Below are 22054 nucleotides of genomic sequence, written 5' to 3' on the forward strand. Positions count from 1 at the left end.
CTTAGGCGCCACTCAGGGAAGACCTGTGATTATATATCAAATGTATAGCTTATATTTATATAGGCTGTCATTATCCCCAGACACCTGTCTGGGGATAACGAAAAGGCTGGGCTTTAATTATCCCCAGACACCTGTCTGGGGATAATGAAAATTCGTTATCCTCAGACACCTGTCTGGGGATAACCAAATTTCGTTATCCCCAGACACATATTTGCAACTCCGCTCTTTTAAACAATTATCCACATTCCAGAATATGGAATGTTTCCGAATGCACATAGAAATAAGGAAAGTTAATAAAATATCTATAAAACCATAAAATTAACCAACATTCAATCAGTTGTTACTACATATATGCGTCGACTTCGAAGTGGGTGACATGGCCGAATGGTTTAGTCATCTGCCCTGGAACTTTTACTTTTACCAGAATCGACGTTATGGGTTCGAATCCTGGTACCGCCACTTTTTTTTTTTTTTTTTTTTTACATTCCGTCTTCTTTTTACAGAACGTTGCAAGGGATAAATGTTCCATCTATCCTCCCCCCCCCCCCCCCCCCCCACTTTTAATTTTTTTTTGCGAGTCTATTCTTTTCTCCTTTTTGTTTGACCTTTTGTTCCGTTTCTGAGCATGAATTTCTTAAAATTGTTTTTATTTTTAAAAAAAATATTGTTTGTTTTTTTCTCCTCTATCTGACCATTTGGTCGCTCTCTGAATATTTCTGTTTGTTTGCTTTTTAATTATTTATCCTTTTAAGTCACTTTTTGAGATCGGAGTGGGGACAAATATGAGTTTGCTAGAAAGTAGAAAGGAACTAAGAGAGAGAGAGAGAGTAGAGAGTTTTTAAAAAAGAGGTGGGGGGAGAATGGATGGGACATTTATCCCTTGCACCGTTCTGTAAAAAGAAGACGGAATGTAAAAAAAAAAATAGGGGCAGAACCAGGATTTGAACCCGCAATGTCGATTCTGGTAAAACTTCCAGGGCAGACGACTAAACCATTCGGCCATCACACCCACTTCGAAGTCGATGCATATTGTGTATATGTAGTAACAACTGATTTAATGTTGGTTGATTTTATGTTTTTATAAATATTTTAACTTTCCTTAATTCTTTTTTTTAAAACTCTCTCTCTCTCTCTCTCTCTCTCTCTCTCTCTCTCTCTCTCTCTCTCTCTCTCTCTCTCTCTCTCTCTCTCTCTATTTCTCTCTCTCTCCCTCTCTCTTGGTTCCATTCTAGTTTCTAGCAAATTGTCATATTCGTCCCCACTCCGATCTCAAAAAGTGTTTAAAAAGGATAAATAATTAAAAAGCATACAAACAGAAATATTCAGAGAGTGACCAAATGGTCAGATAGAGGAGAAGAAAAAAAAAACAATTTTTAGAAATTCATTCTCAGAAACGGAACAAAAGGCCAAACAAAAAAAGGGGAAAAGAATAGACTCGCACAAAAAAAAAAAAAACAAGTGGCGGAACCAGGATTCGAACCCACAACGTTGATTCTGGTAAAAGTTCCAGGGCAGACGACTAAACCATTCGGCCATGACACCCACTTCGAAGTTGACGCATATTGTGTATATATAGTAACAACTGATTTATTGTTGGTTAATTTTATGTTTTTATTGACATTTTATTAACTTTCCTTATTTCTATGTGCATTTGGAAACATTCCATATTCTGGAATGTGGATAATTGTTTAAAGGAGCTGAGTTTCAAATATATGTCTGGGGATAACGAATTTTGGTTATCCCCAGACAGGTGTCTGGGGATAATCACAGCGATTGATATAATATAAATATGATTTCATCATAATATGTTTCATTAATAATACAATTTATAATTACAATGTATGATGATACATAGATATATATGTATATTTAGTACATAAGTATTCAATGGATTCAAAATAAAAATGTATTTATGACAGAAGTTGAAAATTTACAATTGATTTGATTGTTAGCTTAAAATTTTTAATGATATTATCAGTAAAAATATATGATCTACATTGAATATAATTAATTTTTATGAGAAATTCATATTCATATCACAAAATGTATCCACCAAAATGTTTGTCTGATTAGGCTGCTTTTGAGTTGTTGGAGACCAAATTAAAAAAAAAGTTGCAATGCATGATATGTTATAACATAATGATAAAATACATTGGTGCATAAAGAAAATCAGTAATGATTCATTTGAGTCATGCTCATACTTTGCTTTAAATTTTGTCTTTAATCAGCAACTTTTTGTGACAACCGCAAATACTTTGCATCTGCAATTCAATACACAGTGGACTGCTCAATAAGTGAGTTGTCAGATTGACTTTTAATATTTCATTATTTTTCACTTCTATTGCAGCCATTTATTTGGACTTTACAGCTTCCGGGAGGTAAGAACAATTGATCTCCGTTTTATTTTCCAATTTTAAATTTGCCATATCTTATATCATATACAGTCGACTCTGGATAATTGCAACTCGGTACAATCGCAACATCTCCCAAGAAACAGAATGAATTCTATTTAAAAGTCACTAGTTAATTGCAACAAACTTTGGTTAATCACAACAATTTTTAGACCTCAAAAATTGGCAAATTCAAGAAATCAATCAAACAAAATGTCATGTTTAATTTCATTATGGGTGAAATCATGACAGGTTGAAGAATCAAAAGTGGGCAAGGTTTAATTCTACAGTAGTGTGTCATCACATTATCAGAGACAAAAGAGGACCGGCTTTGCAGTATGGGTTTGTGCGGTCATATGTGACCTCATGATTAATGTCTATTGCCCCATTCAAGAAGAATCTTTAACCCATTTTCTTCCATTAAAAAAAAATAAAAAACTATTGGACAACACGTTTATAAACATCTGGCCTCAGCGAGGAAACAGACGATTGTCAAACACAGAGGAAAATGACGGAATTTACAACCATAACTTGAAGAAATAAAAAAAAGAGAAAGGAACACACACATGCACGCTAAATAAAAAAGAAAAAGGAAACAAAGCAAAAAAAAAAAAAAATAATAACAATAACACATTTTTAACGAGGCCATGCACGGTCCCAAGCCTGTGTAAACTCAGAGGGAGATGTTTCAATAGTGGACAGGAAACTCAACTTTGGTTAATTGCAACATTTTCGCTGATCCCAAGGTGTTGCGATTATCCGGAGTGGACTATACATATAAAAGGCTTTGCCCAAAGCTCGTTGAAGTTGTTTTGAGATTCCAATCCTCTAGTTTAGAATTAGAAGTAAAATTAAAATGAAAATGGTTTGTGCTTCACATGATTGGTCCATCTCATAGCTGCCAACTAGTTGTAAAAAACGGATTTGTTCCATATTTGGCTTCCTGAGTCCGTATTTTTAGTTCAAAATCTGTTTTTTTTTGTAATTTTGGCTGATTTGTGGTAATCACAGTATGTGGTGAGCCAATGAACTACTATAACTAAAGTTATTACTATTATTATTATTATTATTATTATTATTATTATTATTATTATTATTATTATTATTATTATCATATCATTATTTTACGTGGCTTCTGCGAGGGGAGGGAGGGAGGTGTGGTCCCCTCTTCCCTGCCAAAAGTACATTCCTATTTTATTTTTGAAATGTTGGCAGCTATGGTCCATAACCCATAAATAAACTGCTCCTGTATTTCATTTAGTGCCAGTCTTTCGGTGTCTGGATTAATAATCAAATTTTGAATTTTTATTGCTCTTCAAAATAAATTAAATCATTGATATTTTTTGTCTTTTTGTTCTCAATGTTCCAGAATAAACAATTTTTTAATCTCATATATTACGAGAGAAATTTTTTATAATGTAAGAAACTTCAAGTTTTTATTTTAGAGATTGGTTCCATTCCAGTACTTAGACAGACCATGCTATATTCACACAAGACCACTGAGACTTTTTTTGTCTAGTGTGGTCTTGTACCTATCTGCCAAATGTTAACAGAAGGCAATGCACCAGGAAGGGTCATTGGGTCATGAATTTTATTTTCTCTGTATGTAAATCTTTTTTATGTATCTCCTTTATTAAAAATTTACACTTTTACAGTGTTTTGTCTTGTGTTATTACTAACTCAGATCCCTGCAGTTCATTGAAGACTACATCCAACATGAAGTGCTTCCAGAATATGGCAACACACACACCACCACCAGCATTACTTCTTTGCAAACAACTTTATATAGACATGAAGCTCGGTAAGTTATTGTTGGTGAGTTTATTATTATTATTATTATTATTATTATTTATTTTGTTGTTGTTGCTGTTGATTTTTTAATATTATTATTATTGTTGTTGATTAAAAAAAAGATTATTATTATTATTATTATTATTATTATTATTATTATTATTATTATTATTATTAGTATTATTATTAGTATTATTGTTTGATATTGAAAGAATTCTTTTATTCATACTCTCAAAAGCAGTTTGAGCAAATTGTATGATATTTAAGTCACCACCAGTTTTCTGAACTTTACAGCTGCTGTTTGAGTTCATCATTATATGTAAAAAATTCTCACAAATGACCAACAGCATTGCACCCTCCTTAAAAGACCAAAACTAAACAAAAATGTATGCCACATATATTGTAGTCTTTAAGTTTTATGTGATATTATTTCCAGAGATGTCGTTCGCAATTCCTGTAATGCCAGTGAACATGATTCAGTCATCTTTGTCGGAAGTGGGACAACGGGAGCTGTTCATAAACTGATTCATAGCCTCAACCTATCAGAAAGTCCAGTAAGTAGTAAGAATATCAAAATGAAGAAGGATTAAAGTATGTTTGTGAGATATGAGCATGAATCCCATAGAGTGCTCGAATGGTTTCCAGAATAATTTAATAAAATAAATAATTAAATAAGAATTAAAAGAAATATCTCCATAACTCTCCGTGTTATACAGCCACGCTTTCCTACTGCTAATTTTAATTTGGCTGGGACAGGGATAGCATCCACCAATAAATTAAAAAGTATATTCTGTATCATAACGATGATTAAATGAGTTATTAAATTTTTAATAGAGATTTGATAGGCCTGTGTGGTGTTCTGATTTAGTTTAAATCAATGAATGAGTGAATGATAAAAAATGAATGTGTGGACTTATTGATTATAGTTGGTACCATAGAATATAACTGTCTGCATAGGTTAATAGTACCATGTCAAACTTACTTTTGTTTATCTCCTTCCAAAATATCGTGACAAATACATCATTCATCTTTATCAACCCTCCTGAAGATTTATCTCTTAATGATGTGCTTTATTTTCCTGCTGTTAAAACATAAATCTTTTTACTTCTTTTTGTAACCCTTCCCTGTGTTTACATCACTGTACATACTATACATGACAAAACTAAAGGGTTTATTTTATCTCCTGATATTTTGTTTATAATGCTGATGAAGGATTTCATGCTCAAAACCTTTATACTGATATAGACCTGTAAATTCTCAGTCAATAAACTGAAATCAGTCAATTCGTCAAATTCAAATATTTTAAAAAAGGAAAGAAAGAAAGAATTCATGAATCATGGTCGAATGACCGTAAAGTAATTAGGAATGTTCCATAGCACTACGCATAGCTCATGGGCCATTTATATTAATTATAGTTATATTGCCAAGGCTAAGCGGCACTTTTTAGAATTGCTGTGTCTGAACACATCCCAGTGTATTTTCACACATCCTTCGTGAAATTATTTTTTCACTTTCCAAACCTGTCATGATCCCAATGGTAGCCAATTTTAATTGAGCCGCTGAGCGATAAATGTCACTGTTTCGTCTAAGCCAAAATTGACCACATTTACTTGGAGGGAAGTAAAAGTATGAAAAAAGTAAAATGCGAAAGCCGGAAGTGCGTTATGTAGACACCTTCAAATCGAAAGTTAGGGATTGCCACAGTACATCTCGATTGCCTCACATTGTAAACAAACTGGGTGACCATTTCTAGTTTCTTCACTGATTGGGTACCTAATTATAAGGAACAATGGTAAGTAGCCGAATTAATTAGTTTTCTGCCATTGTTTTGCTCAAGCGAGCTTGCTGTTTACTATTCATTTTGATTCTTTGGATTTTTCCGCTACGATTACGATGAATTACGAAGAGTTTCAGTCAATTTTTATAGAGCTCATTTAAAGGTCTACTGATAACATTTTTATCTAATGGATTTGATTCAGTGGGTTATAGTTACATGCTGAATCTTTATAGTATGCTTTCTATCCCGGGTCGGGGAATGTGTCTCTATCTTCCACTGCATCTCCTACTGCCTACCCTACAACTTTTTAAAAAAGAAAATAATAGATCAGTCGATGTATGCTTTTTGCAAAGCATATTATATTTCCCATTGCTTTTACTAATTTATTTTACAGCCAAATTTTAAACTAAAAGATGATCGGCAATTTTGAAGTTCTCTTTAAGAGGCTTTTCTGATAAAGAATTTAATGTTTAATTGAATATTATATTGTTTGTTCTTTATGTTTTGTTTTTTTCCCCTTGTATTTGCCATGAATCAGGTTATTAGATCAGATTTATTGCGCCTTTATTACTTTTGTCTGTTTTCCCAGATTGTATTTGTGGGTCCTCATGAACATCATTCCAATATCCTGCCTTGGGTGGAAATGGGAGCAGAGGTACAAATATATAATATTTTGCAGCATTATGTACCATCAATTTTGGTTACTTTGCCTCCATCAATTTGGAGTGTTTTGAATATTCTCGTGCTAGTTACACATATTTTCCTCGTTAGAAGAATTTTCTTTTCATCAACTAAGGATATACTATTTTGAGAAAATCTATAGAGAGAAGTTACTTGTTGTGACATCATTAAAAATCTTGAAACGTGAGCATTTATGTAGCACAATATCCACAAAACTTGCTGAAAGCGCTTTACAAAGAATCCCTAGCCAACGGCAAAACTTAAAATGTAGCACAAGACATGGCGCCTGGTACTCATTTTACAACTGGCTATGGTGAGAAAATGTGATTAAAGAGCCTTATTCAAAGACTTAACTACCTGCTGCTCAGAGCAGGACTCGAACCCTGAACCTTCTGGTCCAACTGAGTGTGTCATACAGTAAGACCACAAAGCAGCATATTGTATAATTATTTTAACATATTATAGTTTTATTTTAGATATACATTATTAAATTGCACTACAACTTAGAATGTATTTTTGAATCTTATATCTTTGTCATTATTATGTGTTTTATTTTGTATACCCATTCCTATTTATTATTTTTTTCCTTGCCTTTTTTTTTTTCATCTTACTTTTTAGACGTGTTTTCCCATAATGTATGAATTATTTAATTAAAAAAAAAAATTTGTTTCTTTGTTTGTTTGTTGTTTTGTTTTTTTTTCGTTTCAAATTTTTAGGAAAACTTCTTGTCTTTTATTTTTCAGGTTATTCGAATTTCTTCAACAATCTCGGGTGGAGTTGATATTGAGCAACTGGAAGATTGCTTGAGAGTGGGTTGAGTTATAAAACAATGTTTTATCAGTTTTAGCCATCAATTGCGGTTCATTTTTTATACTTTCAATTTAGGATATATATATATATATATATAATATAATAAGTAGGGACACTCACATTTTTGTCAATACGATTGTTTCAATGGTTTTCCATATCCTCGGTCAACATTGGATCTGTAGTGAAACGATCGTATCGACAAAAATGTGAGTGTCCCTACTTATTTTATATGCTCTAACCAATATTGAGCTCTCTTGTACCTACAAGTACCCACCAACACTCATTAATATATATCTTTATAAATATATTTATAAAACCCAATCGGACTGAAGCACTGAATTCAAATGTGTTTTTTTTTCTTCAAATTAATCATTATTTATTTTCCTTCAAGTTATTAAATGTATACTTTTCAAAACAATACAAAAAGGAATCATTGATTTTCTTAACTGTTATATTTTTTTGTTGTTGTTAATTTCTGACAATCATTGTAACAGGTCATTGTGTATTATCTTGTCCTGCAATTTATAGTAGTAATTGAATTTATTTCGTTAATGTTTTTATTTTGTATCTTATTATTGCTCTTATTTTAATATTAAAAATAATTTTTTAATGTTTTGTGTTGACGTATATGTGAAATGATGTTTAAGGTATTTATTGGTATACACAATAATGAACATAATTTATTTATCTCATAGTGGTGTTGGAGCCTGGATAGTTGATAGGGTACTTAACTAATAAATGGTCAATTTTGAAACCAGATATGGTGAGCTATTTTTTGTTTTTGTTATTTTTTTTATCAAGATAATAATCGATTTTTGAAAGTTAGGATTGAGACAAGAAATCAAGATTCTTGTTTTATTAATGCAAAGTGTATACATTTATATTGTATACATATTTCTTTTTTCTTTACCATTTCAGATATTCAAGCCATTCGGAAGACAAATTATCGGTGCCTTTAGTGCAGCCTCCAATGTCACTGGCGTGTTGGCAGATGTCAATACTATCACCATCACCCTGCACAAGCATGGTGCACTGGCGTTCTGGGATTATGCTGCAGCTGCTCCTTATGTCAAAGTAGATATGAACCCTTATGTCGGAGGGTGAGAATTTTAATTATTTTCGACCTTATTTTTTTTTTTACCTTTTCCAATTTATTGTAGTTTTGAGATTACATATTTAATTTGTTGAGTTTGGGAACAATTTTAAGATAAGAATAGCAAATGCTTTACCATTTGTATAATTTTTGTTATTTATTGTCCTTAGAATTAATTTGATTTTTAATGGGAAGTTAAGTTTGCTGACTTGCGATCAGAAAGAATCTTTGTCTGAAATAAAGTGAAAGAAAATTTACACCAAAAAAATATGCATAATTGAAATTGAGTGTAAAAAAAGGTGATACAGTCCACTCCGGATAATAGCAACACCATGGGATCAGCGAAAATGTTGCGATTAACCGAATATGAGTTTCCTGTCCACTGTTGCAACATTTTACACATATATGGTAAATCCAACCCAGTTGTAAATATTGTTCTTAGTCCACTTTTAGGTGATCTCAAACTAAATACATTGATGGTATGCTCTTGGAATCTACATCTGTTTCCTATTGAAAGTGATACTAAGTTGGTTGAAGCTTTGTACTGTAAAAAGCAAGGCTGCCAATTTTTCATATATTTACGGAATTCATTATATTATAATTATAAACCCTCAGTATATTTTCCAATCACTTGCTAAACTTAAAAAAAGTAAGTACATAATGTCTTTTTACTGGAGTTTAGCACCCATAATGGGGTCAATCGATGTGATTGCATAAAAGTTCAGTAATTTTTTTTGCCTCCTCAGTTGGCAACCCTGAAAAAGTAATAAACAAAAATATAACAGCTTCAAAAAAGAACAAAATATCAACCACGGAATGTTTCGGGCTCAATACTTTTCTTCAGTCAACAAAAAAAACAATGAAAACATAAATACATTACTAAAAAGTCAGATAGATTACAGAGAAGTTGAGTATGTCCTCTCTGTAGAAAAACCTTGGAATGTAAACAAAAAGAAGCGTTCGATGTGTTCTTCTAAGGAGTCCCTATTTGAACCAATTCCCCTTTGTCTTACTTTATCTTGAGTGCTTTAATTGTAATTCTAGAAATTTTTGACTATTCCATTTTCTTCCTATTTACTGTCGCTGATATGACCTAAATGTGATGCAAGCGCCATAATCCCTTAATAACAAAAAGAAACGATCATTGATCAGAACTTTTTTGTTAAAAAAATGAAAAATATGATGCCACAATCAAATGTTTCAGCATCAAATGAGCCAGAAGTCGTGGACATAGCATTAAAGATGTGTCACACATTTTCCATCACGTCTCCTCTTTATTTTAGCCAATTCTATAATAAACTAAAAAATCAACAATTTTGATATTGACCATCTATATCCTGACATGTGTAGATAATGAGAAAAGACAAAAAGCTGGCTCACTTTTGGCAAATTTTCACAATACTTTTGCTCTCATCTTTTTAATTATTTTTTTGTTTCTCTTTCACAACAAGTTTATAAATTACTATTTATTGCAACATGTTGTCTTCTTTTTTTCAGGGACCATCAGGAGCTAGTTTATAAAGATGCTGTGTATTTCTCCGTTCACAAATTTCTTGGTGGAGTTGGAGCTCCTGGTGAGGCTTGTTTGTATTCTGAATAAAACTTGACAACAATTAAGAAACTTGGCTGAAAATCTTGAATTTTTAAGGAATATGAAGGGATGCGAATAGAGAAAAAGAAATATTATGATATGTATTAGGGAACTATAGATTTGTTAATGAGGCTGCTGAAAGAGTGAGAGCAAATTGTCACTTTCAAAAATTTAATTTATGCCATAGTAAAATAAGGAATTATTGTGAAAGAAAAGAGAAGATACTGATATGAGAATGAGGAAACGATCATTAATATTCTGAATTTTAGTGTGTCCAAGCAAATGTTAAATCATAGTTGTGACCTTCAGAGCTATAAGGCCCATAGAGTTTATATCGGTTTTTATAGGGTAAAACGGACAATAGCAAATACTTGCTACCCTTTGGATAGAATATTAGTCTATTGCAAAGTACTTACTGCCATATCTAACAGACCCAGCTACCCAATCACTGCTGGGTGGACAGGGGGAATCAGAAAAAATGTCAACTTCACCCAAGATTCGATCTGGATCCCTTTGTGTGTAAGGGAGTGCTTTACCAACTGAGATATTGGGACCCCTTATAAAGAATAGAGACTGTTAGTGAATTAATCTTTCTCCATTCTTCTCAACCTCCAGGAGTTCTCATTATGAAAAAGAAGCTGTTTAAAAATCCTGTGCCTCATGGATGTGGAGGAGGCACTGTCTTCTTTGTAAGTATAATTCTTTATCAAGATATATTTACTGACTTTAAAAACAACAAAGTGGGAACATAATTTGTATCCTGATTTCTTCCTTTGCTTTGCTTTAAAAAAAAATAAAAATATGTATGATATATATGTATCATATATATATGTTTTATTCTTCTGAAGACCGACATAATATGTCACCTGAATCTGGTATTGTTTCAGGGGTAAAACTAATGCAAAGAAATAAAATTAAAGTCAAAATGAATCAGAATGAGAAATTTGAATGTATTGTAATTGAAGTAACTATATCTAACTATACCGCTCAATTTTAAAAAAGGGCATAAATTAATCCAAATTTTCCTGTTGTAGATTATAATATATATGTCAGTGCATGACATGATCTGTCGGAAGATGAAAATTTTGGATTTACATTTTTTTTAATTTTTTTTTTTTCATTTTCTGAAAGAATATGCTACCCGGAGCATTTTAATCTTCATTTGAAGTAAATCGGGTGATTTTCGATGAAGTTATGGTCATATGTATGGGAAAGTTATCCATCAACTTTTCTCAAATTTCATACTTTCTCAACTTGACTAGCTGTAAAAAATATTTAGAAGTGAAAGTAGGGCTTTGATATTTCCCGAAGATGTACAAAAAGGGTTGATTTAATCATTTATGACAAGAAATCATTTTTGATTTTCAAAATTGCCCTTCTAACTAAACTTGGCAATATCTCAGTTCAAACCTTTTCACCATCCAACTGATTATGTCATTCACTGTAACATATTCAATTTTCAGCATCTGGTTCATCCTGACATATTACCCAGTGCTGCCAACCTTACATATAAAATGCGTATTCTTACAGATTGTTCAATTTCTATTGTTTAAACAGTATTTTAAATCATACACTCTTTTAGTTTGACCCAGAAGTTTATGTCGGCAGTTCAATATATATTATCTGGCTGGGTCATATCTGATTTATAGTTGATTCTGGCAGTCGATATTATTTATCTCGTCTATGAAGAGCAAGCTTTTTCATTAATTCAAATATCGAATAAGCTATTGCCTTATGATCTTATTTCGCATCATCAAAATTAGAGCTTGTTATAGTAGTTTTTTTCAGGATTGTATGCATTTTTTTCAAAATATTGCTCATTTTAGGTCTGCAGTGTACTACATAGGTTAGGATTGGCAGTACTGAATACCTCCTGGAGGCGGTTAGTCCCATACATGTTTATATCCTCTGTTGTTTGCTATCAATTCCAACTTGTGTTATGGTTCATCATAGAAATTTTATATGTTTTCTTAATTGTCCATTTTTTCACACTTATACACCTCAGAATCAGAAATCTATGTCTGTTCTTCTCACAGGTCAGACGTGATCATCGTCGTTATCTTATGGAACCTGAGATGAAAGAAGAGGGTGGCACTCCAGATATTGTGGGGTCTATCAGGGCTGGACTGGTTTTCCAACTGAGAGATGCCATTGGCACTGACCTGATTGCACGTCAGGATGCCTCCATGCTCAGGTGCGTACATTTGGAAATGTTGTTTTCATTGAAAATCAGAATTTCATTGTGCAACATAACAGGAAAATTATTAAGTTGTTTTATATGGACTTCACATTGTTCTGATTGAAGGATTATCACTGACTGTAAGGATTGCATTTCGTTTATAGAGATATGGACATGAAAAAATAGAGAAAAGCATAAGCTCTGAGTCTAATTCTCTAATTTAGAATGTAGGAACAAAACAAGTTGTCCAGATTAATACGGCTAGATTAAATGAATTCTGCCTTTGGTATGGTGTTCCACAAGGGTCAGTCTTGGTTCCAGTTATTTTTACCATGTATATTCAACCTGTTTCCGAAATCTTTGTAAGAAAGGAAATTTCCTATCACTTTTATGCTGACAATACACAGCTATACAAATTTGATGTTCCTGGCAATATTCCTTCATTGATTGCGTCTGTCGAGAGCTGCATTGCAGAAATAAAATGTTGGATAGAAATGAATAAGTTTAAATTGAATGATGAAAAGACAGAAGTTATACTATGCACTAGAAATAAAAGCGGAAATGGCTTGATGGAACATTTAAGAGTGAATATATATGGTTGTCCAATTCAGTCCTCAACAGGCGTTAGAAATCTCGGGGTATTCCTGGAACGTGATTTTTCTATGAAAATGCAAGTAGACAGCCTCTGTAAAACTCTTACAAATAATCTTAAGAAAATATCCACCATTAAAGATTTCCTTACTAAAGATGCAATATGACTTAGGCAATTACATTTGACTGAGAAAAAAAATACAATAGAAGTCTTTTTTTTTTTTTTTTGTTTTAGAAGTAACTGTATTTTTTTTTTTTTTTATTCTGAAAAATTGCATGCGCACTTATTTTCTTTTTTTTCTCTTTGTTTTAATTGTTTATATAATATAGAAATAAAAAATGTTATTCTTTGGTTCTATTATTCCAGTCGAGCTATTAAATCATGGCAGGACTGTCCCAATCTGGTGCTTTTAGGTCCAAATCCAGAAACCACTGAGCGACTTCCAATCATCTCCTTCATGATTTACCACCCTGCTACAGGCCTCTTCCTTCACCACAACTTTGTGGCTGCTGTACTCAATGATATATTTGGCATTCAGGCCAGGGGAGGGTGTGCTTGTGCTGGACCTTATGCTATGGTAGGAACTAGGAATGGTTTGATTTCATCAAAAAATGCATTTTTTATGTATATGTGCTTTAATTCTTTGATATTCACCAAATACTCAACAGCATCTTATACGTTTAGAGTAATGAAGTATCCATTAAAACAAAACAAACCTAAAGGACCCCAAAAAAACTTCCAACATATCACAATAAAAATTTACAGTATTATTCGTATGTTGGTACAGAATATTTTTTAATTTGAATTTTCGATTTTAAAAATTGGAAGTGTGTATTTTATGCTATGTATATTGTGTGCCAGGACGGTCTTCATAAAGTTATAGTTTATTTATGTGACAAAGATTGACCCAGTGTTGCATCTTTACACACTCGTTAAAACATTGTTTTGCCTTTACAGGACATTTTGGGTATGTCTGAGTCAGTCAGCAAGAATATGGAAGAACTTTTGGCAGAGGACAGGTATAATACTCAACATATCTTATAGTTTTTTATGATTTTTCTTCTTTTTTTTTAGCCTTTCAAAGAGTTGCAATTTTGGCTACTGGAGCTTTCTTTTTGATACTGTTTCATAAAAGTAGTCCATCAGAGTCGTATGGTTCATGAAGTTTTAAGTTTATCTTAGTTCTGTAGCGTTAAACCAATAACAAGATAAATTGCTTGCTGCCCCTTAGATAAGACAACAGTCTTTCATAAAGTACGTTTTTTAAAAGATCTAACCGACCTACCCACCCAAACACTTTGGTGGACAGAGGATCAGAAAAATAGGGAGTACAATGTCAGTTCTTTTGCCTCTATCTTCTGAGTTATTAGAACTCAGAATTTATAAAAGGATTGATTTGGAGAAATGTTGAAGAAGATATTAATGCTGTCGTTTTGGTGCATGTATCAATATACTCAATGAACAATATTTGAGGAAAGTAAGGAAACTTTAAAAATTTCTTTTCGATATTAGATGGATGTGTACACATTGTTGAATAATCCTGCAGATAGCAGACTATGCCTGTGATTGATATTTGTCCTGGTTGGTTGTTAATGATAGAATCGGCTGTTGATGATAGAATCGGTTATTAATGATAGAATCGGTTTTTGATGATAGAATTGGTTGTTAACGGTAGAATCGATTGAATCGTTTTTGTCAATATATCAAGGAATTAATTCATCAAAATCTCAACAGCGCTAAAGCTTTTTGCTGTTTTATGTATCAAATTGATAAGGAAGGCTTATTCCCCTTCACCAATGTACAATTAATCCTCCGTTGGTGGAAGCCAGGAGCTTTGCTTATCAATCTCCATCAGAGAAAATATTTAAGTGTATGCTTCAAAGTAGTTTTGTGCCTTCAGCTCATTTTTTTTTTAGATTTGAAAATAATAGTCCAGTTTGATTTGTGTATGTCCAGCAATCTAAAAAAAAATATGTCTCACTTTCCTCAAATATTGTCCGCTCTTGTAAATCAACTGATTATTTTTAAGAATATTTAAAATCTTCTTTATGAATAGAATTTGGCTTTGTAATTTTTCAGTCGTTTGGACAGGGTGCATCTAAGACGTATTGGAGAATACTCACATCGAGAGATACTAAGGTTAGCTATGTTGTTTATTTTAGTCTTTTGATTTTCTTGTTATATCTTTATTGGTCATATTGTCTCTATTGAATGCTTTTTGTTCTGAAAGACATAAAGTCGTTTAGTAAGTTGCTCATTTTGCTTCTTTTTTTTTTTTAAGCTAATCTTCTGAACTTAAAGCTTGCTTTGGGCTTAATAATTCTTGATAGATAAATGTCTTATATTTATTAATTTTATGTTATGCTTTTTAAAATCCTTTGCTATTGGTATATTTCTCATAAATACAACTTATAAGCTTCTAGGGACTTGTAGATTAAATAAGACTTTGGCGAAAGGTATTTTTTACAAAAATTTAACACTCAAAGTATTATTATCATTATAATTATCCAGATTTGGATATTGACAATAAATGACTCAGCAATTGTGATACTGACATTAAAAGGATAACAAAAGTAGCTTCTCAAAGAATGGAAAAAGTGTAGTCGTTTATTGTTTTTTTGTTTTGTGTGTGTGTTTCCATGAGCATTCTTAACCCTCTTCTTACCAACTACAGGAAAATCGTCACATTCATTACGATTCCATGAACATTTTTTTCTATTCAGATTTGTTTTGTACATCACAAAATTTGAATAAAAATCTTATTCATATCAATTGGAACTTAATGCTGTTTTGTAAAGCTTGTCTTTCTGAACATATTATAAATAGTATGTACGTATTGCTTTTGAGTTTGAATATAAGAAGAATAAATTTTCGTGATGGTTTAAGTTTGGCGTTTCGGGAATCATCCTTAAAATGGTAAAGAGAGAGTTAAGACAGTAGTAGCAAATTATGTGTTAGATTTCTTCATTAACTTAAAATATGTGTTCTCCTACCTTAAGACAGTAGTAACAAATTATGTGTTAGATTTCTTCATTAACTTAAAATATGTATTCTCCTACCTTAAGACAGTTGAAACAAATTATGTGTTAGATTTCTTCATTAACTTAGAATATGTGTTCTCCTACCTTAAGACAGTAGTAACAAATTATGAGTTAGATTTCTTCATTAACTTAAAATATGTATTCTCCTACCTTAAGACAGTTGAAACAAATTACGTGTTAGATTTCTTCATTAACTTAAAATATTTGTCCTCAGACCAGGTTTTGTCAGAATCAACCTTCCTTATTTCCTGGATGCAGATGGCTTGGACTTTGTCATTGAGGCCATCAAATTGGTGTCTCAACATGCCTGGAAAATTTTGCCTCAGGTGAGTTATTTGAAACTGGCTGCCTCAACACGGAATTATGCATGAATGTCAGATCACCGACTTTTGACGGCAAATTGGCTTTATGCTTGACAAATTGATATCTCAAAGTGTTGCTTCATTCATATTTGTTAGTGTATTTAAAAATTGTAAATGTATGTGCAGACTTTTTGAGTGGTCAGAAATTTCTGCCATTTATTTGAGGCAGATTGGGCACAAGAATTGATTACTTCTTGGATATACTTTTGGATTTCGTTTTTTTAAAAAAGGTTGTTTTTTTGTTTTGGAGGCATCTACAAAATTGACTTGTGTGTTGTTTTGTCAAGTGACTGATATAGAGTCTTTATATTCCTAAAAATAAATGAAAAACAAACTTATTTACTACTTTTACTTTTATTTTATTCATGGGCAGTACTTATTCAACCCGGAAACAGGAGAGTGGAGGAACAAGAACTTTCAGGTGAGGGTGATTTTTGTTGTTTCTATTTCTAAGCACAACCATGTGGTATTTTTAAATCTGGAGGTTCTGGGTTATTATTCAGTCCCAATACTGCCGTACTCTGAAAAAACCCCCACATATTTTAAAATTTGGCCAGAAAGCTTGTCTGTCAAATATCAATCGATTTAAATGACTCTCATCTTGGCAAAATCTCTCAGATTTTGCCAAGATGAGAGTCATTTAAATCGATTGATCTTTGACAGACAAGTTTTTTTACCAAATTTTTTAATATGTATTTTTCCAGATTATGGCAGAATACACTATTTGGCCTTAACTCACTCAACCCTAATACTGGCTATTTCGTTTTTTAACTGTGACCACTTTTAAAACTTGAGCATATATATAGCGCAATATCCACGAAAAAAGCTCAAAGCACTTGACTAGGGGTCCTTAACCATTAGCAATGCTTAACATTAAGGACATGATGCCGGTTAGGCGATATCACAATTTTTCCAACAGACAACGCTGTTAAGTGCCAGGTGCTCTTTTTACACATGAGTACGGAGAGATGTTGTGAGTAACGAGTCTTTTCCAAGGACTCAACTATGCACTGCTCAGAGTGGGACTCAAACCCTAGACTTTTTAACCCATCATTATTTATATTTTTCTGTGACAAATTGTATGCATGTTGTTAATTATTGTTTTTTTTATTTTTACATGATTTTGTTGTTCAACAACCAGGTGAGGTTCCTTATCTCCCATAGTGGGCAGGAAGTACTTACTCTGTCTTCTATCCCCCTATATCTGTTTCCAACATGCTTTCTGTCGTTGTCTTGGAATAAGATTACTTGGTTTTGTCCAGGCCCTGACCGGATACCCTAGCTGGGAGGGAAACAACCAAATGTATAGTCAGAGTTTTGGGAGATGATATTCTTTATCTTGTAAATCATCTTTCTGTTATGCACTGTGTTCTTTTGTTTACATGCTATATATGATTTGTAAACATTTGAGTGTATCCCTCTCAGGACCTGTGCTTGTGTCTGGATGAGACTTTTAGGTGATCTCAAACTAAGTACTTTGATAGTGTGCTCTTGGAATCATCAGTTTCCTATTTGAACAAATTCCCCTTTGTCTTACTTTTTCTTGGGTGCTTTAATTGTAACTCTAGAACTTTTTACTATCCCATTTTCTTCCTTTTTACTGGCGCTGATATGACCTTAATGTGTTGCAATTGCCGTAAAACCCTTAAAAACAACAGTTGTTCAACAAAACTATTTACATGCCAATTTTATTTTAGATCAAGTAACTAAGCGTAGTTTTTAAAAAAACTGTTTATTGTACCAAAAATCTCTTGGGACTGCTCAGAGGTAGAGGGCTAGAGTTAAGTGAATTAACCCTCTCCTTACCAACTAGAGGAAAATCGTCATATTCGTTAGGATACAACCAACCTTTTTCATTTTCAAATTTCAAATAAAACTCGCAAGAATTTTACTGCTATTGTGTCTAGAGTGATAAAAAAATTTATGTTTATGTCAGTAGGGTATGAAGTTTTGGGGAAAATCCTGAAAATGACTGGTAATGTGAGGGTTAAGCAAGTGACTTCACCCCGGCTCAGCAAACCAGAGGTATTTATCATTTTAAAAATTTCACCACACAAAAATGAACAGACAAACCACTATACAAAATGATTTACTGAAAATGATGTTGAATCAAGTTTGTATTTCATAATTTCTTTAAATCTTTCATCAGCCCATTCTGTTTTTTCCTCAATTTCAATCAGACATTCAAAGATCATAAATGGCTAGGTCATATCTCCTACTCCAGTGGATGCATGTCCTACCACCAGCCTGCACAGGTCATCAAGGGACCTCTGCCCACAAATCATCAGGTAAAACATGTGGATAAAAGCTCTGTACATACTAGCCTTCAACACTCATGACTTCACTGCCCTCGTAATGACGCATTGTAACTTAGTTACTGGCTCTAAACTATCGGAACAATGACGGATGCCCTTATGAAATATTTCTCAGACGAGCATAAAAGTGTATCCAGAGGAGAAAAATATTATAAATATGATCTTGTTTTGACTTTTATACATTCTGATCACATGACAAATGAAAAGTTCTAGCCAGCATGAAGAATAAAAAGTACCGATTTTCTTTGATTAGAACCACGCTGCTCGCCGTTGCTGGGCAACATGACATCAGACTATCGAATCCAATTGCTGACTGCCAATCAGTATGTTAAAAATCCTCTGTATGTTTCAAAAAGTAAGTTTGTAATGTCTTTTTACTGGAGTTCAGTGCTCGATGTGTTCATATAAAAGTTCAGTAAATTTTTACCTCCTGAATCAGCAACCGTGCCTGTAAAATGACAAATGAAAAAAAAATTTATTTAAAACAGGACAGCGTATGTTTTGGCTTTAAATTCCATGTATGTAACAAAAACAATTAATGAGTTATACCATGATGCGTCAAATTATATGATTTTAATTGATTGCTAAAGGAGGGGTTAGAAGCTGAGACTGTTTTATAGCAAGAGTGTTAAAGGAATGCTCAAAAAGGATCTCATTAGAAATAAATAATCAAGCCAGATATTTCTGGGTTATATTTTGGTAAATTACCATAAGTTTTGCTTGTTTTATTTTAGTTTCTTCTTTTTTTGGATGACCATGATTATAAACTTGAAATTTTAATTTGCAAAATAAGAAATATAGTATAGCTATTCAGTTTGTTCACCCAGTTCACAAGAAGGCAAGCTTTTAATTTGTTTTTACTTTTAAAAAAATTATCCTGTCACTGTGTATACTTTTGTATTTTGTTGGAAAAGTATTTGTAGACAATGAATAGAGTACATAGAGTTATACGAATGCAATGCAATGATGCATCAGTAGTTTTGTTCAATCTGCTGTTGAGTTCCACAAAATAAATGTTAAACAAAAAGTGAGAAGTTGAAGGTATACTTTTTTTTTTTTTTTTGGTTTTTAACACTTTTTATTTATTTGTTTGTTTTAAACAAAAAAAAATTGCCAGTGAAATCTGAAATCCGAGGGATATTAGACCTAATTTTTAATTTAGGCTCACATATGACAGTTTTATACCAATACACTGATGACCACATTAGTTATCTGTCAATAATCTATACAAAATATGTGTGCATCAACGAGTAAGTACCACTTGGTGCACACTAGAGATGCTGCATGTGTGGTGTTCTCTTTCTTTGGTTATAAACCTTTTTACCTTGATTCCATCTTCAAGGGTTTTTGAAAGGGTAAAAATCATAGACATGTTTTAGACCATATTTTCCACTGTTTGTGTAACAAATAAACACATCCTTTTTATTTAAGTTTTCTAATCGCACATTCGTTAGATACATTGATATGATACTTATTCTTTCATTGACATAAAATGACCATGAAATCTTTTCATCCTTTAGGATTGCCTCAACAAAGCAAGGGAAATTTTTACACAGGCAGAAAAGGTAAGTTTTTAAATTCATTTATCTTTATGCCAGTTTCTTGTCACTAAATCCACAATATTTTTTGTTAGAGATGGATATAAGGAAAAATAGGGGGAGGTTAATTCATACAATTGTGTAAATGGTAGATGCAGATAGTTGGTGGGAGCTACTGGTAGGGTCTTTTATATCCCATGTCGGTTTTCATTTGCCTGGCTTTGTAGCCTATATCCTGGCTGGATTCATTTTATATGGAGGCAGTCGAACTTGAGGGAATGTGTTTTTCTATCAGGGATGAAACTTTCTCTCCTTTAAATCATCTCTTTGTGTGACTGTTTGTTAATAATATTTAAAAACCACTCGACATACTCCGATTTGGTGGGGATACATTATTGGCTATTGTGTAGTGTAATAATTTTGGTGACCTAAGTCCCGATAACTCAGTTGGTAGAGCATTCACTTCACACACAAAATAAAGGGACCAAGATTGATCCTAGGTGAAGTCAAGTGTTTTTTCATGACCCCCCTGTCAACCCAACACTGATTGGGTAGCTGGGTCTGTTAGATTTTGAGAAAAGTACTTTATGGCAGACTGTTTCACGCTATAGAAACTGGTACAAACTGGCTCCATTGGTCTGATGCCTCTTAAGGACTTTTTTTTAGGGCTTGCACAGAGATGGACTATTGCTGGGATGTTTTTTCATACTATTTATCTTTTGTCTTACATTTTCTTAGGTTTCTGTGACTTAGTGTACACTACCATCTTCATTTTCTCTCCCACCAGATATCCATAAAGCTGCCAGACCAGACTGTCATGTTTGATGACCAGGCCAAACTCTATCGCTGGTTCCTCTTACCCAGTGAGGCAAATGTTTGTCTACAGAATAAATGGAGAGACAACCCTTTGCCGCCGTCCAAGTTACCATTTTGTCCTCCATCACTGTTGGAACAGGTGGGCCATGCTGTACCTAAAATGGAATCGATGACAAGTCAGATCAAAATTGCTGAAGCATTGGAAAGAGTTAAGGAAGACAATGGGAGGAAAGCATTTAAAAGTGCATCTCAGGATATGTACTCTGGAGTATCATCTGAAAATGTTTCAAACAGCAGCAACTGTGATAAACTGAGTACTTCAAAAAGTTTTGGAGAAGGCAGGAAACAAACTTTTGAAAGAATTGAAAGTGCTCAATCGCAAATCAAGCCCATTGCCACAGGTTTCTTGGATGCCCTTGATAAGGGATTTGTATTGAATAATGATGAGAGGAGTGGTGTCCAGGAAAGTTGTGATTCTTTATCTGTAAATAGCGATGGTGACTTTCTGAAAAAAAATCAAGAGGGCATTGATGTCTCTAACTTGTCAGAGATGATTTCCAATAGTCTTTCAATTTCATCAAGTCATACCGTCTCTGTTGGAGCTAAAAGTGAAAATATATTCCAAGAATTCAAACCAATAAACTCTTTGAGTCCTATTGGGTCCAATGAAAAAGGAAGCAGTGTAAATTTACAAACTTGTGATGTAAAGAGCAGTAACAGCCATATTGTTGATGATGTAAATCATGATGAAAACATTCATGACAATAAAGACATTAAAATGGGGGATGAGGTTAATGGCAGAGAATTGAGAAAGGAGAAAGTAGTCACTAAGGGTGATAAAGGAAATGGATGGTTTGCACCACCTAAAGGCATCTTCAAGCCAGCTGTACAAGTAGGTTTTTATTCATTCTTAGTCTTACTTTTCTCTTATATTTTTATTATCATATCAGTAATATGGGTTTAAAATGGACCAAGTGTTCCCTAAATGACCTTAAACATAAATAACAATATGTTGGACATGATACATAGCATGTTCTTTGAGATAAAAATATTTAAAAGGGAGAAACAGATATAAGCA

General features: G+C 32.9%; 1 protein-coding gene across 1 annotated transcript in view; it reads left to right on the forward strand.

The window, feature by feature from the left end:
* LOC144970958 (uncharacterized) overlaps positions 1-22054 on the forward strand; it is a 29542-nt gene that overhangs the window by 569 nt on the left and 6919 nt on the right. The window contains exons 2-18 of the mRNA XM_078911172.1: positions 2348-2378; positions 4075-4191; positions 4618-4735; positions 6548-6613; positions 7383-7448; positions 8368-8549; positions 10040-10116; positions 10749-10822; positions 12170-12327; positions 13271-13481; positions 13862-13923; positions 14984-15043; positions 16160-16271; positions 16681-16728; positions 18488-18595; positions 20143-20187; positions 20948-21868. Coding sequence (XP_078767298.1) covers positions 2348-2378; positions 4075-4191; positions 4618-4735; positions 6548-6613; positions 7383-7448; positions 8368-8549; positions 10040-10116; positions 10749-10822; positions 12170-12327; positions 13271-13481; positions 13862-13923; positions 14984-15043; positions 16160-16271; positions 16681-16728; positions 18488-18595; positions 20143-20187; positions 20948-21868 — 2456 coding nt within the window. The remainder of the gene's footprint in view (positions 1-2347; positions 2379-4074; positions 4192-4617; positions 4736-6547; positions 6614-7382; positions 7449-8367; positions 8550-10039; positions 10117-10748; positions 10823-12169; positions 12328-13270; positions 13482-13861; positions 13924-14983; positions 15044-16159; positions 16272-16680; positions 16729-18487; positions 18596-20142; positions 20188-20947; positions 21869-22054) is intronic.

The sequence above is a fragment of the Berghia stephanieae genome, chromosome 4 (genome assembly GCF_034508935.2).
Source record: "Berghia stephanieae isolate SIO BIC M18660-M18661 chromosome 4, UCSD_Bste_1.3, whole genome shotgun sequence".
NCBI classification, from domain to species: domain Eukaryota; kingdom Metazoa; phylum Mollusca; class Gastropoda; order Nudibranchia; family Aeolidiidae; genus Berghia; species Berghia stephanieae.